The following is a 23,453-nucleotide window of genomic DNA, read 5'->3' on the forward strand; positions in this document are numbered from 1 at the left end:
GTCGTCCAAGTAATGATAGATTTGTATTCTTCTTTGTCTGCAAAATGCAATTACTGGTGCCAGGCACTTTGTAAAGACCCTGGGCGCAGTAGATAAGCCAAAGGACAGTGCAGAGAACTGGTAATGCATAAAACCTGCCTTGAAGCTGAGGTATCTTCTGCACGATTCCCTTATTGGGATATGCAGCTATACCTCTTTTAAGTCTTGAGTCACTAACCAAGCGTTCTTGCCCAGCATGGGCAGTAGCTGTTGTAAAGTCAGCATTTTGAACTTTGGAATGTCCAAGAACGTGTTCAAAATCAATAAGTCCAGGATTGGACGCCAGGCATGGTCTTTTCTGGGTACCAGGAAAAGTCTTGAATAAAACCCTTGTCCTTTTTCCTGTTTTGGTACTGGTTGAATAGCCCCCCATATCCATGAGGGATGTAACTTGTTTCTGAGCCTCTGCCCATTGATTTTGTGGCAGATCTGGCCAACCGTTTGGAATTGGCAAAGTTTGGTAATGAAATCTGTACCCCTGGGATACTATGTTTAATACCCACTTGTCCTGGGAAATTAACTGCCAATTTTGAGCATGAAGTGCTAATTTTCCCTACAAGGGGGCTGCCAAAAGATAAGTGCTTGGCGATTGTAGAGGGAAGTCATTGAGACTGCTTACTGTAGGGTTGCACTTTGTTTCCTCCAGATTTGGAGGTAGAGGCACCCCATTGCTATGACCCGTAAGAACCCTGTGATTGGTATCTAGAGCCTTTTGAGTGCCTGGATTTGCCTTGTGAGACTCTGTTGGACACAGGAAATTACCAATTTTTAGTAGGCCAGTGCCTACTGAATCTGGGTGGCTGCACTTGTAAGAAATCTTTTACAGTTTGCATAGATTTAGCTTTGCCTTCCATTTTCTTTAAAACCTCTTCTGCCTTATTACCAAACAGAGTATCATGCTGTAAAGGTGCATCCAACAATTTAGCTTTAACATGATCAGGCAAATTTTGCTCCCTGAGCCAGGCATGCCTTCTAATCACAGATCCAGTAACTGCGGCCCTGCAAGAGGCCTCCAAGGAATCAAAACCACATTGCAAAGTATGCTTTCCAACCTGCTCAGCTGCATGCAATAATTCCTGTAATTCTTTATTTTCCATACAATCAGAAATCAACATTTTCTGTTTTAATAAGCCCATAAGATGCTGTTGATATTTAAGCATATGAAACTAGCAGTTTAAGGCCCTAACTGTCAAGGTTGCAGACGTATAAACCTTCTTTTCCCATCTATCCAGCGCCCTGGAATCTCTATCAGAGGGGGTAGGATTTTTGGCTGTAGAGGCATTTACACCTTTGGGACCCTGTGAGATAGTTTCAGGATCAGCAGCAGGATTTTTGAATAAAAATTTGTGGGAGTCAGGAACCCTGTAATATCTATCTGGCTTACTGGGAGCCGGAGGTAGGGAATCAGGAGCTATGCTTGATTCCGAAAACACACCATCAACAATGTTTAATACAGGAGGTATAGCCAAAGGCCTATGCTGAGGAAGAAGGAAATCCCTAAGCTTCTTTTTTGATTCAGAGAAATCCTGACTCTCTCAATGAAAATGTTCCCTTAAAGTATGCAAGGTTTCACCAAAAGAATAATACTCAGGAAGACATGCAGATGGGATGGATTCTTCTGCATCTGAATCCTCATAGGGTGGTATAGAAAATTCCTGATCAGAAGAGTAATCAGAAGAAATAGAAACCTGATCTGAAGATTCATAATCGGTGTCTTGCCTAGGCCTCTTAGCAGGGGGAGGGTTGGGAACCCCTGATCAAGGTAATTAAGTCCTCAGCCATTTTGATAATCTGTTTTTTAGGCATAGGGGCCTGAGCACGTGGCTCATGTGTTGGGTTTTTAGTCTTAGAAGTTGTTTTTGTTTTTGAAGCTGGCGGTTTTATATAGAAATGTTGAGGCCTGAAAACACCCTCAGAAGCCGGTGCCTGCTTAGCGGCTCCAGACCCAGAGGGAAAGACATCCGCGGGTTCAATACTAGAGAATCTCATGGCATACCGGACTCCGCATGGGTCTTGGCAGAGGTCTGCGTACTAACAAACCGGCGACTGGCTTAGGAGAAGCTTTGTCGTCGGTTTTGGACCTCGACGGTCTGTCTCTGTCTTTTTCTTTGCGTTTTTTGTGAACTCCGGTAGTCGGATTGCTATCAGACGACATTTCAGGGTAATAAAATCTGGATCCAAAATATTTTGAAGCAAAAATATACCGACACTTAGTGCGTTGGTTAAATCTAGCACAAAACCGACAGCAAGGCACGTTATGATCTGGGCCTAGGTAAGGAATACAGTACAAATGAAAATCCTTATGAGGTATTTGCTTCCCACAAGTAATGCAATTATTAACTTTTACTGACATCGGTAAGGAGCAAGAAAAAGTTTCCCCAACGGGGTACTTAGCTTTAATTGAAGACTTTGGTTCTGAAACTTTAATGCGAAAAGTTCAGGAATCAGCTGACCGACACTTGCGAACTGCTTCTGTTTCGGGCACCGCTCGGCAAGAAAGACGGAATAAAATGGCGTTGGCTGCATGTTTTATACCCCTGAAGACCTGATGTCATGGAAGAAGAGAAAGCAACTGACGCAGGACCCAAGACTTTGATATTAAGGCTGAGGGCAGCCTGCCAGCAGATTACCAATGTAATGACTGCAACAGTGAAACACGAAGAACATCTACAGGCCCATAAGTCTGACCAGTGATAAATGAGGACGCAGGTAACAAATGCTGGACCCATCACAGTTTGACTAAAGGAAGATCATGCCTATTAAATCTGATGGACTTTTTTTTGAGAGGGTCACAAAAGCAATGGATGAAGGAAAGACTGTGCACACAGTTTACCTCAATCTGGCCAAGTCTTTTGCTACAGTACCCCCCTAAGGCATTATAAACAAGCTCACTAACTTCGGTATAAACTCTTTTATAACCTATTGGACAGACAACTGTCGGACTGATATGATCCAGGAGGTCAAAATAAGTGAGGCCACCTCCACCAAGAGGCCAATGACTTGCGGAGTTCCCCCAGGGCTCGGTACTAAGCCCACTCCTTTCTGATATCTATTTCTCTGAAATAGAGGCAAATGCTGAAGGTTTATGACTAGGTTTGCAGACTACTGCAAGCTGGGGGTTGTCACAGACTTCCCTGCAGACACTAGCATTCTTCAACAGGGCCCATCTCTGAATGACAAATAGGGTCAAAGCAATGGTCTTAAACTCAGTACTAAGAAAGTACAGTTTTGTACCTACCATAAATGTAGATGTCCGATAGACATGCAACTGCAGTCATAACATATGGGTTGTCCTGCCTCAGGCAGCCCTCGGTCGGCCGGATTCCAAAGTCTGGGTCCGACGTCAGCTGATGTCGCATTTCTCTCCGACGTCAGAGCGGCTGGAGTACATAAGCATCAGCCGACGCCATTTTCATCAGTGTTTCTTGCCCCAGATGCCAGGTGCCCTCCAAGGAAGGCTGTAATCAAATTTGGAAGACAAAAACAGGATGGATTCCAGACAAATAAATGAGCAATAAAACAAATACACCATAACAGATATCCCCAGCTAAGAGAAACAGGGATAGGAGTGGACCCTAGGCATAGAGGGGTATGGAGGGAGGGAAAATCCGACTGCAGTTGCATGTCTATCGGACATCTACATTTATGGTAGGTACAAAACTGTACTATGTCCTTCAAGAATGCAACTGCAGTCATAACATATGGGTAGAATACCATAGCTTAGGCTGGGGGAGGAGGAATGCTCTAGGAAAAAGATGGTGTGGCAATCAAACCCTGCAGGACTGCTGAAGCAAAGCCTGCTCTGGATCTGGAGTATAGAGGGAGACTGTAGTGTTTGGAGAATGTATGCACGGAGCTCCATGTAGCAGCTTCTAGAATGTCCTTAGTAGGCACCCCTCTTAAGAATGCTGTAGAGGTGGCTGTAGCTCTGGTGGAATGTGGTCTGACATTGGCTGGAACAGTCTTCCCATGAAAGGAATAACAGAATCTGATGCAATGTCCAATCCATTTTGAAATAGTCTGTTTTGAAATTGCTTTTCCTTGGACTGCAGGGGCGTAAGCTACAAAAAGTTGTTCAGACTTCCTACTGGCCTTGGTTCTGTCCAGGTAGTATCGAAGTTGTCTGTGAATGTCCAAGGTATGTAACAGTCTTTCCCCCTTATTCTCAGGATTGGGGAAGAAAGCAGGCAGATGAATAGCTTGATTTAAAGAAACCCTAGATACCACCTTTGGCATAAAAGTAGGGTTGGTCCTTAATGAAACCCTGTATCTGAAAAATTATGAACGGTGGTATTGCCATTAGGGCCTGTAGTTCCAAAACCCTTCTTGCTGAGGTAATTGCCAACAAGAAAGCTGTCTTCCATGAGAGAAATTGCAAGTCAACTGAAGCTGCTGGCTCAAATGGAGGTAGAGTCAGATTTTCTAGGACAAAATTGAGGTCACTGGGGCCTTTCTTGGTGGCTTAATGTTCATGATTCCCCTGAGGAATTGCCTTAGCAAAGAGTGTGAAAAGACAGGAGGATCAGTGTTATATCTAGCTGAAATAGCTGATGCATGTATCTTTATGGAAGAATATGAGAGGCCGTTCTTTAGCATATCAGCCAAATATTCCAAGATGAGTGGGATGTTCAACAATGATGCATCATGTCCCTTGCTGGTATTCCAATTGCTGAATCTCTTCCATTTTGCTAAGTAAACCTTTCTGGTGGATGGTCTTCGAGCCTCTGTTAGTATCCGCTGAACTTCCTTGGAGAGAGATAGGTTGAGGTTATTTATGGGATCTCCCAGGCTGTTAGCTGCAGTGTCTGAAGGTTTGGATGCACTGTTTTGAAATTGTGTTGAGTCAAAAGTAGAGGCCATTGGGGAAGGGCCCACCTCCTGGTGTGACATATGCTCCGTAGTAGTGGGTACCAGTGTTGTCTTGGCCAGTCCGGAGCTATTATGATTCCCTTGGGTCTCTCTGCTTTGATCTTTAGTAATACTGAGGTCATCAGTGGCAGAGGTGGGAATGCCTAGATTGTTAGGAAGTTCCAGTTGAATGAGAGAGCATCTATTTTCCAAGCTTTTGGATGGTATGTCCTTGTGCAGAATTTTTGTAGATGATGGTTGAGGTGAGAGGCAAATAGGTCTACTTCTGGCCTGCCCCATGTCGAAGTGAGTTGTGTGAAGATCTTCGGATGTAACCTCCACTCGTGTGGATCTGTGAAATTCCTGCTTAGGCTGTCCGCCAACACATTGTCTTTGCCTGGAACAAACTGGGATTGTAACTGGATGTTTAGGCTCAGTGATTTTTCCCAAAGATGCATTGTCAGTCCGCAAAGGGGGTAAGAGTGGGTGCCCCCTTGCTTGTTTATATACCACATCACAGTGGTGTTGTCTGTCCGTATCAGTAAATGGCCTTGCTGAAGTTGGTGTTGAAAGGCCTCGATGGCATGCATTACTGCCAGCATTTCCTTTTGGTTTATATGCAGATATGTTTCCTTTGGAGACCATTGTCCTTGTATACACCTGCCTTCCATGTGCGCCCCCCATCCAAGGTCTGAGGCGTCTGTGGTCATGGTCTGTGTTATCTGTGGTTTTTTGAATGACATACCTGTGTTTGCCTGGCTCACCGAGGCCCACCATAGGAATTTCTTTTGTAGGCATGGAATGAGCGGTATGGTTGTCTCCAAGTTGTTGCTGTGCTGAGACCAAATGCTTTTTAGGTACCATTGAAGCTTTCTCATGTGTAGTCTTGCTAATGGAACCAGGAGAATGCAGGATGCCATGTAACCCAGGGCCTGTAGGAATCTCCTTGCAGTCATCTGGGTGAGTTTTGCTAAACCTTTGAAGTAATGAGTTAACTTCTCTTGCTTGTCTTCTGTCAGGTAAGCCATTTGAGAGGCTGTGTCTAATTTGGCTCCTAAGAAGATTATTTGCTGGGATGGCTGCAGTCTTGACTTTTGGAAGTTGACTGTGTATCCCAGAGCTTGAAGTAATCTTATGACATAGTCCAAGTTTTTTGTCAACATCAATTTGTCGTCCGCTTGTATGAGGCAGTCGTCCAGGTACGGGTAAATTTGTATCCCCTGGAGCCTGCAATGAGCAATTACTGAAGCCAGGCATTTTGTGAATACCCTGGGTGCAGTAGATAAGCCAAATGGCAATGATGAGAATTGATAATGCTCTGGCCCTGCAAGAAATCTGAGGTATCTTCTGCAGCTGTGTCTGATAGGGACATGCAGGTATGCCTCCTTGAGGTCCAGAGTAATCAGCCAAGACCCCTTGCCCAGCATGGGAAGGAGTTGCTGTAGAGTCAGCATTTTGAACTTTGGTACTATGAGAAAGGTGTTTAATGCGGACAAATCCAGTATTGGTCTCCATTGAGATTCTTTTCTTGGAACAAGGAACAGTCGAGTAAAACCCCTGGCCTTGTTCTTGTTGTGGAACTCTTTCTATTGCTTTCATCCGAGTCAGCAGAGATTTGCTTGATAGCCTCTGCCCTCTGGTTTGGTGGTAGGTTTGGCATGCCTTGTTTTCTTGGCAAGGTATGAAAATGGAACCTGTAGCCTCGGTCTATAATGTCCAAAATCCATCTGTCCTTTGTCAGTCTGTGCCAATTTTTTGCAAACAGAGATAATTTCCCGCCCAAGGGAGCTTCTATTTGTTCCCTGGTAGGCGGAAGTAGAGGAAAGTCATTGAGATTGTGGCTGTGGGGCAGGTGAAACCCCTGCGTCACTTCTTTGGTTTCCTGGCTGCCATTGTCATCCCCTGTAAGGACCTCTGTATTGGCCTCTTCCTCGGCCACGTCTGTTTTTACCCCTTTGAAACTTTTCTGGATTAGGAAAGGACCAGTTTTTTGAAGGCCAATTCCTACTGAATCTGGGGGGTTGAACCTGGAGGAAATCTTTCACCGTCTGAACTGATTTTGCTTTTTCCTCGATGGTCTTTAACACATCCTTAGCATTAGCACCAAAAAGCTTTTTCTTTTCCAAAGGTGCATCCAGAAGTTTTGCCTTTACATGATCTGGTAGAGGTTGATCTTTTAACCATGCATGTCTACGAATGACTGCCCCTGTCATAGCTGCCCTACATGAAGCTTCCAGTGCATCATATCCACACTGTAGGAAGTGATTGCTTACTTGCTGAGTATTATGTACAGCTTCCTGCAAAGCCTTCCTGTCTAAAGGATCAGGAGTGGCCAATGTTTTTTGTAAATCTTCTAACAGGAAATCCTGATATTGTAACATATGAAAAAGGCAATTCAAAGCTCTCATAGATAAGGTAGTGGAAGTGTAAACATTTTTGCCCCATCTCTCTAATGACCTAGCTTCCCTGTTGGAGGGCAATGGATTTTTAGAGGTGGAAGCTGAAACTCCTTTAGGCCCCTGAGAAATAGTTTCCAAATCAGCAGTATGGGCCCTGAATAAATGGGAATGTGTTTCTGGAACCCTGTAATACCTGTCTGGCTTGGCTGGAGCAGGAGGAAGAGAGTCAGGGGTAACACTAGAGTCAGAATATAAATCATCCAAAACATCAAGTACAGGAGGAATAGCTAAGGGCCTGTGCTGGGGCTTCTTAAGGAAAGTCCGAAGGCGTTTTCTGGAATCAGAGTATTCCTGGCCTTGCCACTTGAAATGTTCCCTCATGGTATGCAGAACTTCCCCAAAAGAAATATCCTCTGGAGGGGAGGCCGAGGGGATGGAATCCTCTGCATCCGAGTCCTCATAGGTCTGGAAGAGCTCTTCCTGGCTATCAGAGTGGACAGAGCCCTCAGAATCTTCATCTGACGGAATATGGTCAGAGGGTTCAACCCGGGGCCTTTTATCAGAAGGAGGCTGGGATCCTCTCTCAGGATGGGCCTGTGAACCTCTAATCATAGAAATTAAATCAGCAGCCATAGACATAATTTGTGTCTCTGGAGTAGGCTGAGGTAAGGTTTTAGTAGTAAGATGTTTTGTTTTGCTGGCTGCCTTAGCCCTAGTGTAGGCCTTAATAGACATGGCCATAGGAGGCCTGGCAGCTCCACGTGCAGGAGTGACCTTGTCTACAGCAATGGTCTCGGGCATTTCCTCGGTTTCGGTATCCGGAGGAAAATCAATAACTGGCGGAGTGATATCCGGAATCGGAGTCGTCGGTAATGCGGTGTCTTCGGTTCGGAGCGGTGGAGAAACCGTCTCAGAGGGAACCGGAGCACTCACGATAGGTTTTGGCGTGGAGAGTCGGTGGTAGACGCGGGCCGAGGATGTCGGTCCCGGTCTTTTCGTTTCTTGGGAGTTTGCGATGTCGGAAGTTCCGACGGCACTGTGTAAGCAAATTTTTCGCCGAAAAAATCTTCAGTGAACTCCGCCCGGTGCCTGAGAATGCGCTTGTTGAAGCGAGCACAGGCTACACAGGCCGAAACGTTGTGGTCTGGACCAAGGCAAGGAAGACAGTAAGAGTGGAAATCCTTATGAGGTATTTGTTTACCACAAGAAAGACAATTGTTAACTTTTTCAGTAATTTGACATCAGCTGAGGCAAGAAAAGGTCCCCAACGGGGTACTTAGCTTTTTTGATGACTTCGGAATCGAACAATACAGGAGCTGACCGACCGGCACTTGCGAACTGCTTCTGCTTCGGGCACCGCGCGGCAAGAAAGACTGAAGAAAATGGCGTCGGCTGATGTTTATGTACTCCAGCTGCTCTGACGTTGGAGAGAAATGCGACATCAGCCGACGTCGGACCCAGACTTTGGAATCCTGCCGACCGAGGGCTGCCTGAGGCAGGACAACCTATATGTTATGACTGCAGTTGCATTCTTGAAGGACATGTGCATAATTATACCCTCTGGGAAGTCAACCATCACAGCTATTTACCATGTGATAATACAACCCTAAGAGTACACCCAGTGGTCAGGGATCTGGGTATGCACATAGACAGTAGCCTTACCTACAACCATCATGTGACCACAGTGGTGCTGAAATCTTTTTATTTTGTGCAAATTATAAGGCATGGCATCTAGGTCCAAAGAGGTCATTATCCCATTATACTCCACCGTAGACAGACCCACCAGAGTACAATACTCCCTTTGGTATGTTCCTGACCAGGCACATGCAGCAGCTAGAGCAACATCAGAGGTTCCTTACAAAAGGAATACAAGGTGTAACAAACTTGCCTTATACAGAGCGCCTTAAAGCCCTTTCCCTCTACTTAGTCTCCTATAGACTGCTGAGGGCTAATCTATGCCTGGCTTACAAGGCATCTGCAAACCCCACGCTTATTCTCACACAAATTAGCAAGTCAAACACTACCAGAAACACAAGGTCTAGGTTCCTGAATTTTGTCTGTGACTTAAACAGAACATGCTGGAGATACAGATGTGTCTCCACAGACTCCTCCTATGGAACAGGATTTCCCTCCATCCATGTGAACCTGAGATAATCTATTACCCAGATTAAGCGCAACCTAGACCACTGGAGGAGGAAAAGGAAATTTACAACAGGCCTAGCACCCATGTCCCTTATGGATCTAGGTATCTTAAAAATGCCTGGCCCTCAATGTCCTATTTGGATACAGGATTTTTTTGGAGAAAACTTGGCTAGGCTTAGAAAGGCTTCCTGGGTCGTTAGCTTAGTAATCTGTGAATCTATGCTTCTTTCCATTAAGTGAATCCCTCAAGTATGTGGCAACAGGTGATAACTTCATTAAAATCACCATTTTTAAATGCATTTTTAACAGACTACATATCCATGACCCCTCTCCACTTGAGTTTCTTGGTATACCATATCCTATGACTTTATTCCTCCTAAGTTACAACTATGCAGAAAATACTGGCTTCCTAGGATTGCTGGCAAGTGCTGGCAGACGTTTAAAAAGGTAGCCACTGACTTGCATGTCATTTTTCCCTATATTATATATATATATATATATATATATATATATATATATATATATATATATATACATATACATATATATATATATATATATATATATATATATATATATATATATATATGTACACACACACACACACACATATATATATATGTGTATATATATATATATATATATATATATATATATATAAATATATAAATATATATATATATATATGCACAGTGTAAAGACATAAGCTAGCTATTCTGGTGCCTGGTGCAGTCCCCTGACCTGCCCCAAGAATAGGCAAGAAATAAAAGGTCTTCTACCCCAGCAAGCGCTACTGCTGCTACAGTACATATTCTTCTTCTTTCGGCTTTTCCAGGTTAGGGGTCGCCACAGCGGATCACCGTCCGCACATGATTGGCAGTGGAGTTTTACGGAGTCAGTTGCCAGCCTGGCACCCAACCTTCCACAGAAGGCTCACACATAGGGACAATTTATTGTGTCCAATCCACCTACAGCATGTCTTTGGGATGTGGGAGGAAACCGGAGCACCCGAGGAAACCCACGCGAGCACAGGGAGGACATGCAGACTCTGCACAGAAGGCACCACAGCTGAGGATCGAACCGGAGAACCTCTTGCTGTGAGGCAGCAACGCTAACCGCTGCACCACCGTGGCCCACCCTGCTGCTACAGTACATATACAGAGCAGTGAAGTGCTTCAATTCTGACGTCCTGGGACTGGACGGGGTTGGGGGGATGGAGACAAGCTTTCCTTTTAACCTATAGCACACTACATTTGCAGCAAGCAGCTGCTACAGTTTATGCCACACACAGGGCATTAAAGCACTTCAGTTCTGACTGCAAATGCAACACCAGCACTTCAGTGCCGACAATCCATTTAAGATCAACTGGCATGTGCCGGTAGTGCCTCCTACCACTTTTCTCAAGGCGGCAGCCCACTTCACCCTCACCCTAGCCATGTTAATGTTGCAGTGCCATGAAATGGCATTTTTGGTGGCATGGGTGCTCCAGTAACCAAGCATGTAATGTATAAGCATTATCCACCCCCTCCCCCAAAGGCATGAAGACCTGCAAGACAGAGAATCATATCCGGCCGCAGCCTATTGACTTCTTGTAGACAGACCACCCCAAACCTGCAATCCCAATGTGGAAAAAATTTATTCTGCCCCCTACACTGTTGGTCAACCAGTTCCCCAAACCATTTTCTAAACATGGGCTGCTAGAGGTGAGGATGGACTCACCACCAGGCCATGCAACATCAGGTCAGCCAAAAACCCTTAAAATAAATGCTGAATGTTGGTTCCTGGTATGGCTCTAATTAATAAAGACAGATAAATGTACATCCTGATTTGTCATCTTTCAACAACTTCATGGAAATAAACTATAAAAAAAATGTATTTATGACTCTGGGATGAAATTGCTATCTGCTAAACAAATCAAATAAGTTTAAAACTTGGGAAAGAAATAAATAATACTGGTTTTGATCCTCCTTATGGGTGTTCAATAGAAGACAACGTGAAAAGCAGTCTTCTAGGAAAGGAGAAATTTATCAGAAATTCCTACGGAGAAGGCACCATCTGCTGGCTGAATATTCTAATGCAGCCAATGAACTTTCGGCTTACACTACCCTCAAGGATGATAAGCTAGACATAAAGTAGCTGCAAAAAAACATCAAGTTACTGAATTGTTACATGCCTCCTAAATAGCCTGAAGCATGACCTATCAGGACCACTTGTGTCACTTTTCAACTACAGTCTCAAAACAGGCTACATACCAAGTGAACGGAGGACAGCAACAGTTATCTTTCTTCACAAGGTTGGACCATCAACTGATCCCAGAAACTACAGACCCATTAGTCTGACTAGTCTAATATGCAAAGTCATGGAACTGATCAACAAAGGCAACCTTCAGACACAAGATCCATCCCAGTTTGGTTTTGTCAAAGGAAGGTCATACCTACTTAACCAGGTAGACTTCTTTGAGAAAGTAACCAAGGCAATGGACTAAGGGAAAACTGTGCATACCGCCTACCTATACCTGGCTAACCTGTTTGACATAATACCCCACTCACATACTGTGGACAAACTCATCATACTAGGCTTAAATCCATACAAAACTCTCTGGATGGACAGTTCGGTTACAGACAGGACCCAAGAAGTCAGGATTGGTAAGGCTACCTCCACCAAGAGGCAGGTAACCAGTGGAGTACCATAGGACTCCATGTTGGGCACACTCTTGTTTGGTATCTACTTCTCTGAGGTCAAGGCTAATGGCAGGGACCTCTGGCTCAACAAGTTCAGAGACTGCAAATTTGGGAGCCATCATAAATTTTGCCCTTGACATTTACATCCTGCAACAGCATCTAGAACAATCAAATGACTGGTACCAAATCACGGACTAAAACTCAATGCAAAGAAGTCCATTAGTGTATTTTGGGAAAACGTTCACCCAGGTTAATTACTCCACTGATAAAACATCTCTAAGAGCTGACCTAGTAGTTAGAGATTTGGAACATATGTAGACAGTAATCTGGCCTTTGACCAACACATAGCCAAGGTAGTAAGAAAATCATTCTATGCCACTCAACTTATAAGTAAGGGTATGGCATCCATGTCCAAGGAAATTAAAGTACCACTTTACACATCCCTTATCAGACGCATCAAGTACAATACCTCCTTCAGAATTTATCTGACTAGGCATATGCAACAGCTGGACAGCAAGCAGAGGTTCCTCACCAAGATAACACAGGGTACAAAGACACTATCCCATATAGATCACCTTAGAGCCCTGTGTCTATACTCCATCTCCTGCCGTTTGTTGACAGGCCACCTGCACTTGGCATATAAAGCATCTTTAGATCCAACACTGATGGAGTTTTTGCACATCTGCAAAATGAGCACTAGGAACACTAGATCCAGAGATTAGAACTTTCCTTGTGACAAACAGAACATGCTGGTGTGACAGATAATTGACTCAAAGGAATCCTCATGCTCTGGGACTGGTTTCTCCCCATCCATGTGATGCAGAGCACATCCCTAACCCTATTCAGATGTAACCTTAATCACTGAATGGGAATTTGTAAATTCATCCTTGCATTGCCCCCCCCAATCTCTTTTTACAGAAAGAGGCCAACAGTAAACATTCCCCAAGTAGCATTGGATGGGTAATCATAAATTCATCCCCGCGCTTGCCCCCTTTTCTCTTGCCCACAAAGGTCGACAGTAAGCATTCGCTAACATACTCCCTCCTAACACAACTTTTAGCAACCTCCTAACATACCCCCCAACTGAGACAGGTTTACAAGGGAACGCAAATGGATTGGGTTGCATGGCTAGGTTTATGTAGGCCCTGGTGGTGGTCAGCCTAGCATACATCTATGATCATATGAACCTAGGCAGCCTAACATTATTTTATGTGCAAGTATGTTAAATCCTTTTCAGACTGCATAGCAGTCATAGGTGTTAACACCAGGTATACCTCATGAAGCCACTGGTGTACTTGACAATCCCAAGTCCTGTTGACAAGAGCCGTTAAGGCTCTTAACTATGGGGATAACATGGTAGAAAATGATGCTGTTGGTGAACTGGAAATAGAAAAGGATGAGGGTACTGAACTGGAAATTGGAGGAAAAAATTCAGTGAGGCAGACCGGCGCATTACAAATAACTGAATTAAAAAAATAATGTACACAACTATACATTTTCATATATACACAACTATAAAAATATTAATTTACTGTTTTCTATTTGCTTCCACTGGCTCGTTATTACTTCCTTGAGGCAGAGTATGACCTCCCAGACTCACTGCCACCTAATGATCTAAACATTCCTTTCAGCTGCCAGCTCTACTAGAAAAGAGGGACGAACCATGACTTCTGAACCAGTGACCTGGATAAACTCAGTGGTCCTGAGGTTGGGAGAAGGTGGCATAAGGGATGTTTGTAGAGAAACAGATATTGTCAGTTCCGTCATCTTCACTGAGAGGACATAGATGACTGCACTTACATTACATGGGGAGTTGCTTATGGAGGCGGGGGAGTTGCATGTGTAAAAACACGCGTGCTGTTTACTGTAACCTACAATGGAAGTAGTCAGAGTTGGGGAGAAAACTAAGAGCAGAAAAAAAATTTCTCCAACCATCACAGTGGATAAAGACTCTTGCCTCACAGAGAAATGAATGGGCTTGTGGGCTGTCACCTCTAGATGGAATGGATGGGTCAATGGTGAGACCAAAGGGGAAGTTTTATGGCCACTATGGGACTGGGGATTAAAACATCTCTTTCAGCTATATCTAACTAAATTACGTATAAGGGAGGAGAGACACATTCTGTTATACTGCCACCAGGCAATCTATTTAGCATGCCTATATCAGAGGATGCTGGCCATTCTACTTTTAATCTGGCAACACAAAACTGGCTACCAGACAGTCTGCTTCCAGCATTCCAGATCTTATCAATCTTCTCTCTATATGTGGGGACCTGCATTCCACTCAGAGATGACACTTTGAAACTGCATGGGTTTTCTCTCATTTTCCTATATTTTGCATCTGCTGTCCCTCTCAGCTCCAGGCTGACCTTCACAACAACTTGGTCATGGGCACATGTGACCAACCCCCCCCCCCCCACCACCACCACCAGCTGTACACCTCAGCATAACAATGGACACTTCACTGGTATCTTCCTCTGGATAGGAACTTCATATCCAGGAGATTAAGGTCTCCTCACTACTACTAAATTGCTTAGACGCTGAAACGGGACAATAATGGAGTCAGAGAAGGGGCTTTGCTCATTTTAAGGCAATAAACAATCAACTGAGCCAGACATATACTCCCTCCACTTTTTTCTTGATCAAAAATAAATGACATGAAACAATTAGGTATAATCTGCCGCACACATTAAACAGAACACCCAGCTTCTGAGAGGTGCACATTGTGTGCGCAAGCTTGTTTTCAGCCTTCTACCCACGGACCAGAGTCACCAGAGACATTAAATCCTAGCCACTCTAGCAGGACCACCAAGAGCACAGATGCATTCACAAACCTGGGTCACTGGTACTGCAGATGGAAACATGATTTCCAAACCACTGGACAAACACGCTCTACAAAAAAAACATTACCAATGTATTGTCAGCCATGACACCCACATCATCTCAACAGTTCTTCCAAGAATCAACAGCTGAAACCAAAAACTGCCCTCCAAAAAGCAAGGAAGCACTGCCTGGACAATCCCAGTCATTCCTCATCAATATTTAAAATCTATGCTTCAGGTACTAACCTTTTCATCGTCACTACTTGACTGAGTGCCTGATTCGATTTGCCTTTCCAAGTTCTTAAGCATGACTTGCAAGTCTGTTTCAAACTCTTCTATGTCTGTGTACATCCTTTCAAACTTAGGGGTGGTGGTCTGTGTAAAATTAAGTTCACAGGTCAGGGGTTCTTGGCCCGAAGACAACTGTAAGAAGAAAACAAAAGTCACTATAGTTGCAGTGCTAATCCATAATGATACAAAACAGAAATTCAGCTACAAACTGCTTGATTAACTGATGCAGCAATTTCTTGCTAAGAAAGAATAGTTGTATAAAATCTTACCATAACCATAAATGTCCCTCTATTCCATGTTGCAATATTCTGAACTCTTGGGTTATCCTCTGCTTGCTACCCAAACGTCTGGCCAGTATACAAAAGCTTGTAGTCACTGCTAGGTACAGTGGACATCTGACATTGTCCTAGAGAGCATGGGCCATAAAAGTGACATTTGCACGTACTTTTCCTCAGAAATGAACACCCCAGCTGAACCCCAGTCACAGGATAACTGCATAAGCTCTGTGCCATCCAAGAAGGAACCGTTTAGATGAAAAGAAGGGGGTAAAGGAGGGAGGGAATGAATACTGCAATGTGGAAGAGAAGGACATCTACGGTTACGGTAAGATTTACACAACTATTCTATATCCTTCTATTCTCATGTTGCAGTATTCCAAACTCTTGGGTGAGTGCCAAAGCTCACAGGAAAGAAGGGGGTGGTGGTATGGAACTGTTCTCTACACAGCCATGAAGATTGCCCTAGCAAACCCCGCTCTGGATCTGGAGATGTAATACAACCTGCACTGTTTAACGAAGGTATGAACAGATGTCCATGTAGCTGCCTCCAGAATGGATGTAGTGTCCAGTCCTTTGAAGAAGGCCCCCAGTGAAGCCATGGGTTTAATGGAGTGGGCCTTAATTTTTGTATGGAGTGTATGGAGTTGTTTCCTATGGAATGTGTAGCAAAAGGAAATAGCCTTGGAAATCCAAGCAGAAATGGTTTGTTTTGTCACAGTCTTTCCCTGAGCTCCGAGGTAAAAAGAGACAAATAGTTGCTTTGATTTCCTAATGACCTTAGTCTTGTCAAGGTAAAATCTCATTTGTCTGTCATTTTGGGGGTAGGGGAAAAAGATGGGCAGGTGGATACCCTGATGTAGGGATAGCTCGTTGAGCTCCTTGGGCATAAAGGAGGGGTTGTTCCTCAAGGTCACGCTATCCTTGTGGAATATGAGGAAAGGAGGAGTTGCCACGAGGGCCTGAAGCTCTGACACTCTTCTGGCTGATGTCAGGGCCACAAGGAGTACTGTTTCCCAGGTACAATGTTTCAGAGATGCTTTAGATGCTGGTTCAAAGGGGGCAACAGTGAGAGTTTCCATCAAACTTAATTCAGATCTCATGGAGGTGGAACCGGCCTCCTGGAGGGCCTGAGGTTTAGTACTTCCTTAAGGAATAACTTTGGAGGGAGATGGGAAGCTAGAGGGGGATCAAGAGGCAGACAGGCTGAAATAGCAGCAAGGTGTGCTTTAACAGATGAATATGCCAACCCTGCTTGCAAGAGTTCACACAAATAGAACAGCACTAAGGGGACCTCACTTTGAAATGGGTCTAGCTGTCTTTGTAGATACCACATGGAGAATCTCTTCCATTTAGACAAATAAGATGTCCTAGTGTTAGGTTTCCTAACACCCCACAGGACGGTTAGCACATCCTCAATGCAAAGGCATCTAGAAGGCATCAAAATTCTATCACCCACTGGGTTAGATTCAAATATTCCAGATGGGGATGAATTAGAGATCCCTTGTCCTGTGTGAGAAGGTCCACTCAAGGTAACTTGTGATGACTGCCTATGGCTAAATGCAGGAGGAGGGGGAACCAATGCTATCTTGGCCAAAAGGGAGTCACCATCAAGATTTCTGGTTTGTCCTGCTGGATTCTTCAGCAGGACTTTCTGAAATAATGGGAAGGAGGAATGCGTATAGAAACATCCCATTCCATGAGACTGAAAACGCATCTGTTGCTCTTGCTAAAGGACTGGGTAGCCATATTCAATACAGTGGCAGCTGTCTGTTCAGGATGAGTCAAACAGATCTATTTGTGGTGTATCCAACCTGTGGACAATGTCCAGAAACACATCCCTTTGAAGCATTCATTCATGGGATTGTGACATGGACCTGCTCAAGGTGTCTGCCTGAATGTTCTGAGCTGAAGCAATATAAACTGCCTGCAAGGAGATTCCGTGTTGGACTGGCAGGTCCCAGGCTTGGAAAGCAAATAACATTTGGTCCCGCCCTGTTTGTTCACATACCATAGAACTGTAGTTTTGCCTGTGAACAATTTCAGGGAACCTTGCTTTAGGGCATGAAGGAAGGCTGTCAGGGCAAATAGGGTAGCTCTCATTTCCCTGATGTTGATGTGTTCCCACCTGAAAGTGTGTGACCAAGTACCCTGCACTTTCAGGCTGCCCAAAGCAGATCCCTAGCTCAGACCTGAGGCATCTGTTTATATTTCCTGGACTGGGGCAAGGGGTTGCAATGGAAGTCCTGGGTTGAGTGTAACTTGGTTCAACCACCACAGAATCTCCTTCCTTAGGCAAGGAAGGAAGGGGATGCTGAAGTCCAAGGGGTGGGAGTGTTGGGTACAAGTGGACTTCAGGTACCACTGCAATGTGCAGTCTTGCCACAGGCAGCATGGGTATAGTGGAAGACATATGACCCAGTAGTCTGCCGTATTGTCTGGTTGTCAAAGTAGTGTTTTTGAGAAAAAAGGCCAGATATTCCCTCAGGGTTTCCACTTTTTGGGGTGGAAGGAATGCCCTCATAACATCCATCCTTAGCCTGCAGCCTAGGAAAACTTGGTACTGGGAAGGAGTTTGGCTGGACTTGGAAAAGTTTATGTTGAATCCCAGTGCCTGCAGGACTGAGATGACTTGGTGGAGTTGGGTTCTGTAGGGATCTGGAGCATTCTGCCTGAATCAGGAGGTTGTCCAGGTATGGAAAAATATGAATCCCTTGGACCCTGCAATAAGGAACAACTGGAGCCAGACACTTGGTGAAGACCCCTGGAGCAGTAGAGTGTCCAAAAAGAAAAGTTATCCAGGGGTGCATCCAGTAATTTGACCATAATGTCATCGGGTAAAGGCTGTAGCCTTAACCAGTAGCATCTTCTTAGGACTGCAGCTGAGGGTGCAGATCTGGCAGAGGCTTCTGGAGCATCATAGCTTCATCTAATTGAATGTCTAGTAACTTGGGAAGACAGGGAAATGAGACTGGAAATGTGAGCCTTGGAAGGTGAGTCAGGAAGGTCAGCTAAAAGCTTGGCGACCTGGGTCAAAAGAACTAAGGCATACTTGGACATATGCATCTGATAATTTACAACCTTAAAGGCCAGGGTAGCAGAAGTATATACCTTCTTACCAAGGCGCTCCATGGCCTTAATGTCCTTGTCTGTGGGAAGGACAGAGGCAAGTAGTTTGGATGGCTTGTCTGCTGAAACTGAGACAGTGGCAGGGTAAGCAACAGGGCATTTTATCAAAAATTTCACCCTTTCAGGGAACTTGTAAAACTTGTCAGGCCTTCTAGGGGCAGGTGGTTGTGAATCAGGATTAACAGAGGAGGCATTAAAAGCATCCAAGAAAGCCGGTAACACTGGAGGAACTGCAGAAGGAGCAGGGCTTTCCATCTTCAGAAGGTCATAGCATATTATTTGGACCTCTGACATTTCAGAGGAATCCCACTGAAAATGTTCTCTCATTTTAGAAATGGTCTCCCCAAAGGTGAGGTCCTTTCCTGGGGAGTCAGCCTCAGCAGATTTGTCCTCTGAGGAAGCATACCCAAGAGGAGATGGCATCTGAGAGACACAGGAGAGAGAATCCTTCGAAGAGGAGTGAGAGGAGTTCTAAGCTTCAGGTTGAATAATTTCCTCAGCCTAAGAACTGGGACTGATAGGAGGACCAGCCTGCAAGGAAACATGCATGGCAGGCCTTAGGGCAATAAAGGCATTAAATAGGCTCTGTGAAAAAGCTTGCCAATCAGGTTGGCTTTCAGCAGGAGGGCAGAGATGTTGTGTTTTTCTTTTCAAGTGAAGGCCTACAAGGTGTAGGCCCTAAGGAAGGCCTAGTCTCTGAAGGAGGCCTAGATTCTGTTTGCTGGGAAGCAGTGGAAGGGCCTGTCTGTACAGCCATAAGAAGCTGAGGTTCCCCCCTGTCATTAGCAGGTGACATCTGCAATCCCTCCCTGGATGTGCCTTCTGCCCTAGGTTCTGCGGTCTCCCAAGGGGTAACCACTATACCTGCTTCTACAGACTCCGAACGTTCCTCCAGGCGAACATCAGCCACAGAAGGGATGTCAGGTGGAGGAGAGGCAGCAGCAAGTTCAGGCCTAGAAACCTTGGCCTTCTTTTTGGGTGGTTCTATGGAATGACGAGATGACCCTTCAATCCCTAACACTAAGTGTTTAAGACTCTGATTCTCCAAGTAAATGTTCAAAGCGTGCAGATGACTGCGGAGTGTCTTAGGGATGAAGGCCTGACAGATTACGCAAGCAAGATGGTGGAGAGCAGGCCACAGACAGAAAAGGCAGAGTTCTTGGGTGCCCTTATGGCGAATCTGATGGCCGTACCTACATTTTCCCTTCCTGGATGACATGTAATCTAAAAAGACATGCAGTGACAAAAAGGAATCAGAAACAGCCACAACGGGGTACTTATCTTAGAAACCTGAAGATCAGACAGCGAAGACGGCAAGAAGCGCTGATGTTTGACTGGCGGTAGAGAAGTTTAGAGGTAAAGTTATGTGCAGACGTCACTTTTAGGGCCCCTGGCTCCCTAGGCCAACGACCCACATACTTAGCAGTGACTACAAGCTTTTGTATACTGGCCAGATTATCAAGTAGCAAGCAGAGGATAACCCAAGAGTTTGGAATAATGCAACATGACAACAGAATGACATCTTACTATTGCTTCTATCCTCTTCTTCTGTGCAATATACATTTTATAATTTTAAGTTAAGCTCTATTCTAATTAAGACCGTTTTAAGCAAAAGATTCAACTAAATGCACAACAAACCCAGGCCCAGATTTGGCATGTAATATTTTTTCTCTCTCTGAACTGCAATTGAATTGTGTTCCACTCGAGTTCTATGCTTCTCTGGGCATGGGTGCATACACATTACCTTACACTAAAAAGTCTCTAAACTTACTACTGTGTATACCTGAAAGCTATTTTATACAGCATATATTTGATTATTTATTTAATTTATTCTTCTGATAACCATGTGGGTGAGCTGATCTACTGATCCTTCTCAGCTACAACCCAGGGACAAACAACTAATAAAGACAATATTTACTAGACAAGTGGAAATAAGCTATATTCAAAGATATACACATTTGCACAAATTAAGCACGGCTTACTTAATATAATGTAGTATAATGCATTTCTAAGAGTACAGAGTTCCATACACACATGGGTAAGTAGATATACTTGGCATAGATGCACATGAGCTAGAACTTCATGGTTGTAAAAGAGTATTAAGCATTCCCCTTCGCCCAGCTGAAAAAGTACAGTTGTGTACACTTACCATAAATGTAGATGTTAGAGTATCTTCACTGTTGCAGTCATTACATTTGGGTAATCTGCTGGCAGGTTGCCCTCAGTCGGCCTGATTGTTCATAGGTTCATAGATTAGTACTAGGCTAACTGCCCTCCTGGGTCATTTTAAGCCTGGCCAATTACCCCATGTGAGAATCAAACCCTGTACCTTGTACCTGTAAGGTAAACACCATAACCATTATGCCAACCTCCCAGTCTTGGGTCCTGCGTTGGTTGCTGTCCCTTCTTCCATGACGTCAGGTCATCAGGAGTATAAAAAATGCAGCCAACTCCATTACATCAGTTTTTCTTGCCCTAGATGCCAGGTGCCCCCCTAATGGGGAGCAAATAAACACAAAAACACAAAAGTATACCTCCAACCAAAAGCAAATACACCAAAAAGGCTTTTAAGCATAGTAAAGGAAAGTAGAGGTATAGCCAGAGAAAACTAGGGGGCTGGGGGGTAAGGGGGTAACAAACACTACAACAGTGAATACACTCTAACATCTACATTTATGGTAAGTGTACACAACTGTACTATGTTCTTCGTGTTTCATTGTTGCAGTCATTACATTTGGGTAGATTCCCAAAGCTATGGTTGGGAGGAGGAGTTTATACAGCATTAGGGCCAGCTATAGGGCCCTGCAAGACAGCAGTGGCAAAACCAGCTCTGGATTTAGAGAAAATTGGTAAATAATGCTTGGTGAAAGTATGTACAGAACTCCAGGTAGCAGCTTCTAGGATATCCCTAGTAGGAACACCTCTGAGAAAGGCTGCATAAGTAGATGCAGCCCTGGTGGAGTGAGATCTTATCCCCAGGGGGATAGGTTTTCCATGGTGCTTATAAAAGAAATAAATGCAATGGCTTATCCATTTAGAAATGGTTTGTTTGGAAATCGCCTTCCCCTCTGCCCCTGCAGCAAATGCTACCAGCAATTGTTCAGATTTTCTTCAAGATTTAGTCTTGTCCAAGTAGAATCTAAGTTGTCTGTCCACATCCAAGGAATGCAGAATCCGTTCCCCTTTGTTCTGTGGATTGGAAAGAAGATTGGTAAATGAATGGACTGATTAAGAGCCACACTGGAAACCACCTTGGGCATGAAGGATGGATTGGTCCTGAGAGATACCCTGTCCGCATGAAAGATGATGAAAGGCTCCACTGCCATAAGGGCCTGTAATTCAGATATCCTTCTAGCTGAAGTGATTGCGAAAAGGAAGGCTGTTTTCCAGGAAAGAAATTTTAAGTCTGCAGTAGCAGCTGGCTCGAAAGGAGGTAGAGTGAGCTTCTCCAAAACAAAGTTAAGGTCCCAGTCAGGGGTAGGAGCTCCCCTGGGTGGTTTCAAGTTCTTTGCCCCTCTGAGATACTGCTTGAGCCAAGGATGAGAGAAGAGGGGTGATTCTGTGTTATAGTGAGCTGAAATAGCTGAGGTGTGGATTTTAATGGAGGAAAAAGACCACCCTTGTGAAGCATCTCAGTTAAGTATTACAAAATCTGAGGTAAATTGGGCGCTGCTGTGCTCATCCCTAAAGATTGGTTCCAGGCACAGAATCTTTTCCATTTGTCAGCATAAAATTTTCTAGTACTAGGTCTTCTCGCCTCCAAGATGACATCCATCACAGGTTTGCTGAGGGATGATAAAGGGTGAAATTAAGTGATTAGCCAGGCTGCAAGGTTCAATCTTGGAAGCTGAGGGTGCAAAATTTGGTTCTCCTGCTGAGACAGCAGGGAAGGGGTCTGAGGCAAGTGCCATGGAGTAATTTGCGACACACTGCGCAAGAGGGGGTACACCAGTGTTGGTGCGGCCAGTCTGGAGCAATCAAAGTCATCCTTGGCTTGTCCTGTTTGACTTTTAGTAGAACTTCAGAGAACAGAGGCAGAGGGGGGAAGGCGTAGACTGACATGTTTTTCCAGCTGAAGGACAGAACATCCACTATCCAGGCTTGTTTGTGGGGAGTCCTTGTACAAAACTTGTCTAACTGGTAGTTCTGGGGGGAGGCAAATAGATCTATGTCTGGACTCCCCTATTCGCTTGTCAACATAACCATGGTGTTGTCCGTCTTTACCATTAGTTGTCCTGGAAAAATGTAGTCCTTGAAGGCTATCAGAGCATTCTGTACAGCTAACATTTCTTTTTGATTGATATGTAGGTGCATTTGATTTGGGTTCCATTTGCCCTGAATGCACTTCCCTGCCAGTTGAGCCCCCCATGCATACTCTGATGCATCTGTAGTTAGGGTTTGGGTGGCAGGGGGTAGTGTGAATGGTAGTCCCTTGTTTTGGTGGCAGGCCTCTGCCCACCATAGGAACTCCAGGCATAGGCAAGGTATGATAGGAATCATTGTTTCCCGGTTGTGCCAATGTTGACTCCATAGACTTTTTAGATACCACTGTAGTTTCCTCATATGCAGTCTTGCATATGGAAGAAGAAGGAGAATGCAGGAGGCCATAAACCCCAAGGCTTGCCGTATTTGTCTTGCAGATAGCAGGGTTTTTGTGGCTACATGTTTGAAGTAAGTTACCAAATTAATTTCCTTGTCTGGCGTGAGGAAAGCCCCCTGGGCAGTTGTATTCAAGCTTGCACCCAGGAATGTAATCTGTTGACAGGGTACAAGTTGTAATTTCTTTTAGTTTATGGTGTACCCCAGACAAGTTTGAACCTTTTTTTA

At 44.5% G+C, this 23,453-nt stretch overlaps 1 protein-coding gene across 3 annotated transcripts in view; it reads right to left on the reverse strand.

Moving 5' to 3' along the window:
- The window catches only part of UTRN (utrophin), a 4,744,936-nt gene that overhangs the window by 2,583,581 nt on the left and 2,137,902 nt on the right, over positions 1 to 23,453 (reverse strand). For all 3 annotated transcript variants that reach the window (XM_044069601.1, XM_044069592.1, XM_044069610.1), the window contains one exon: positions 15,178 to 15,354. In XM_044069601.1, the coding sequence (XP_043925536.1) occupies positions 15,178 to 15,354 (177 nt within the window). The remainder of the gene's footprint in view (positions 1 to 15,177; positions 15,355 to 23,453) is intronic.

The sequence above is a fragment of the Protopterus annectens genome, chromosome 1.part0, assembly GCF_019279795.1.
Source record: "Protopterus annectens isolate FY-2018-M chromosome 1.part0, PAN1.0, whole genome shotgun sequence".
Taxonomy (NCBI): Eukaryota; Metazoa; Chordata; order Ceratodontiformes; family Protopteridae; genus Protopterus; species Protopterus annectens.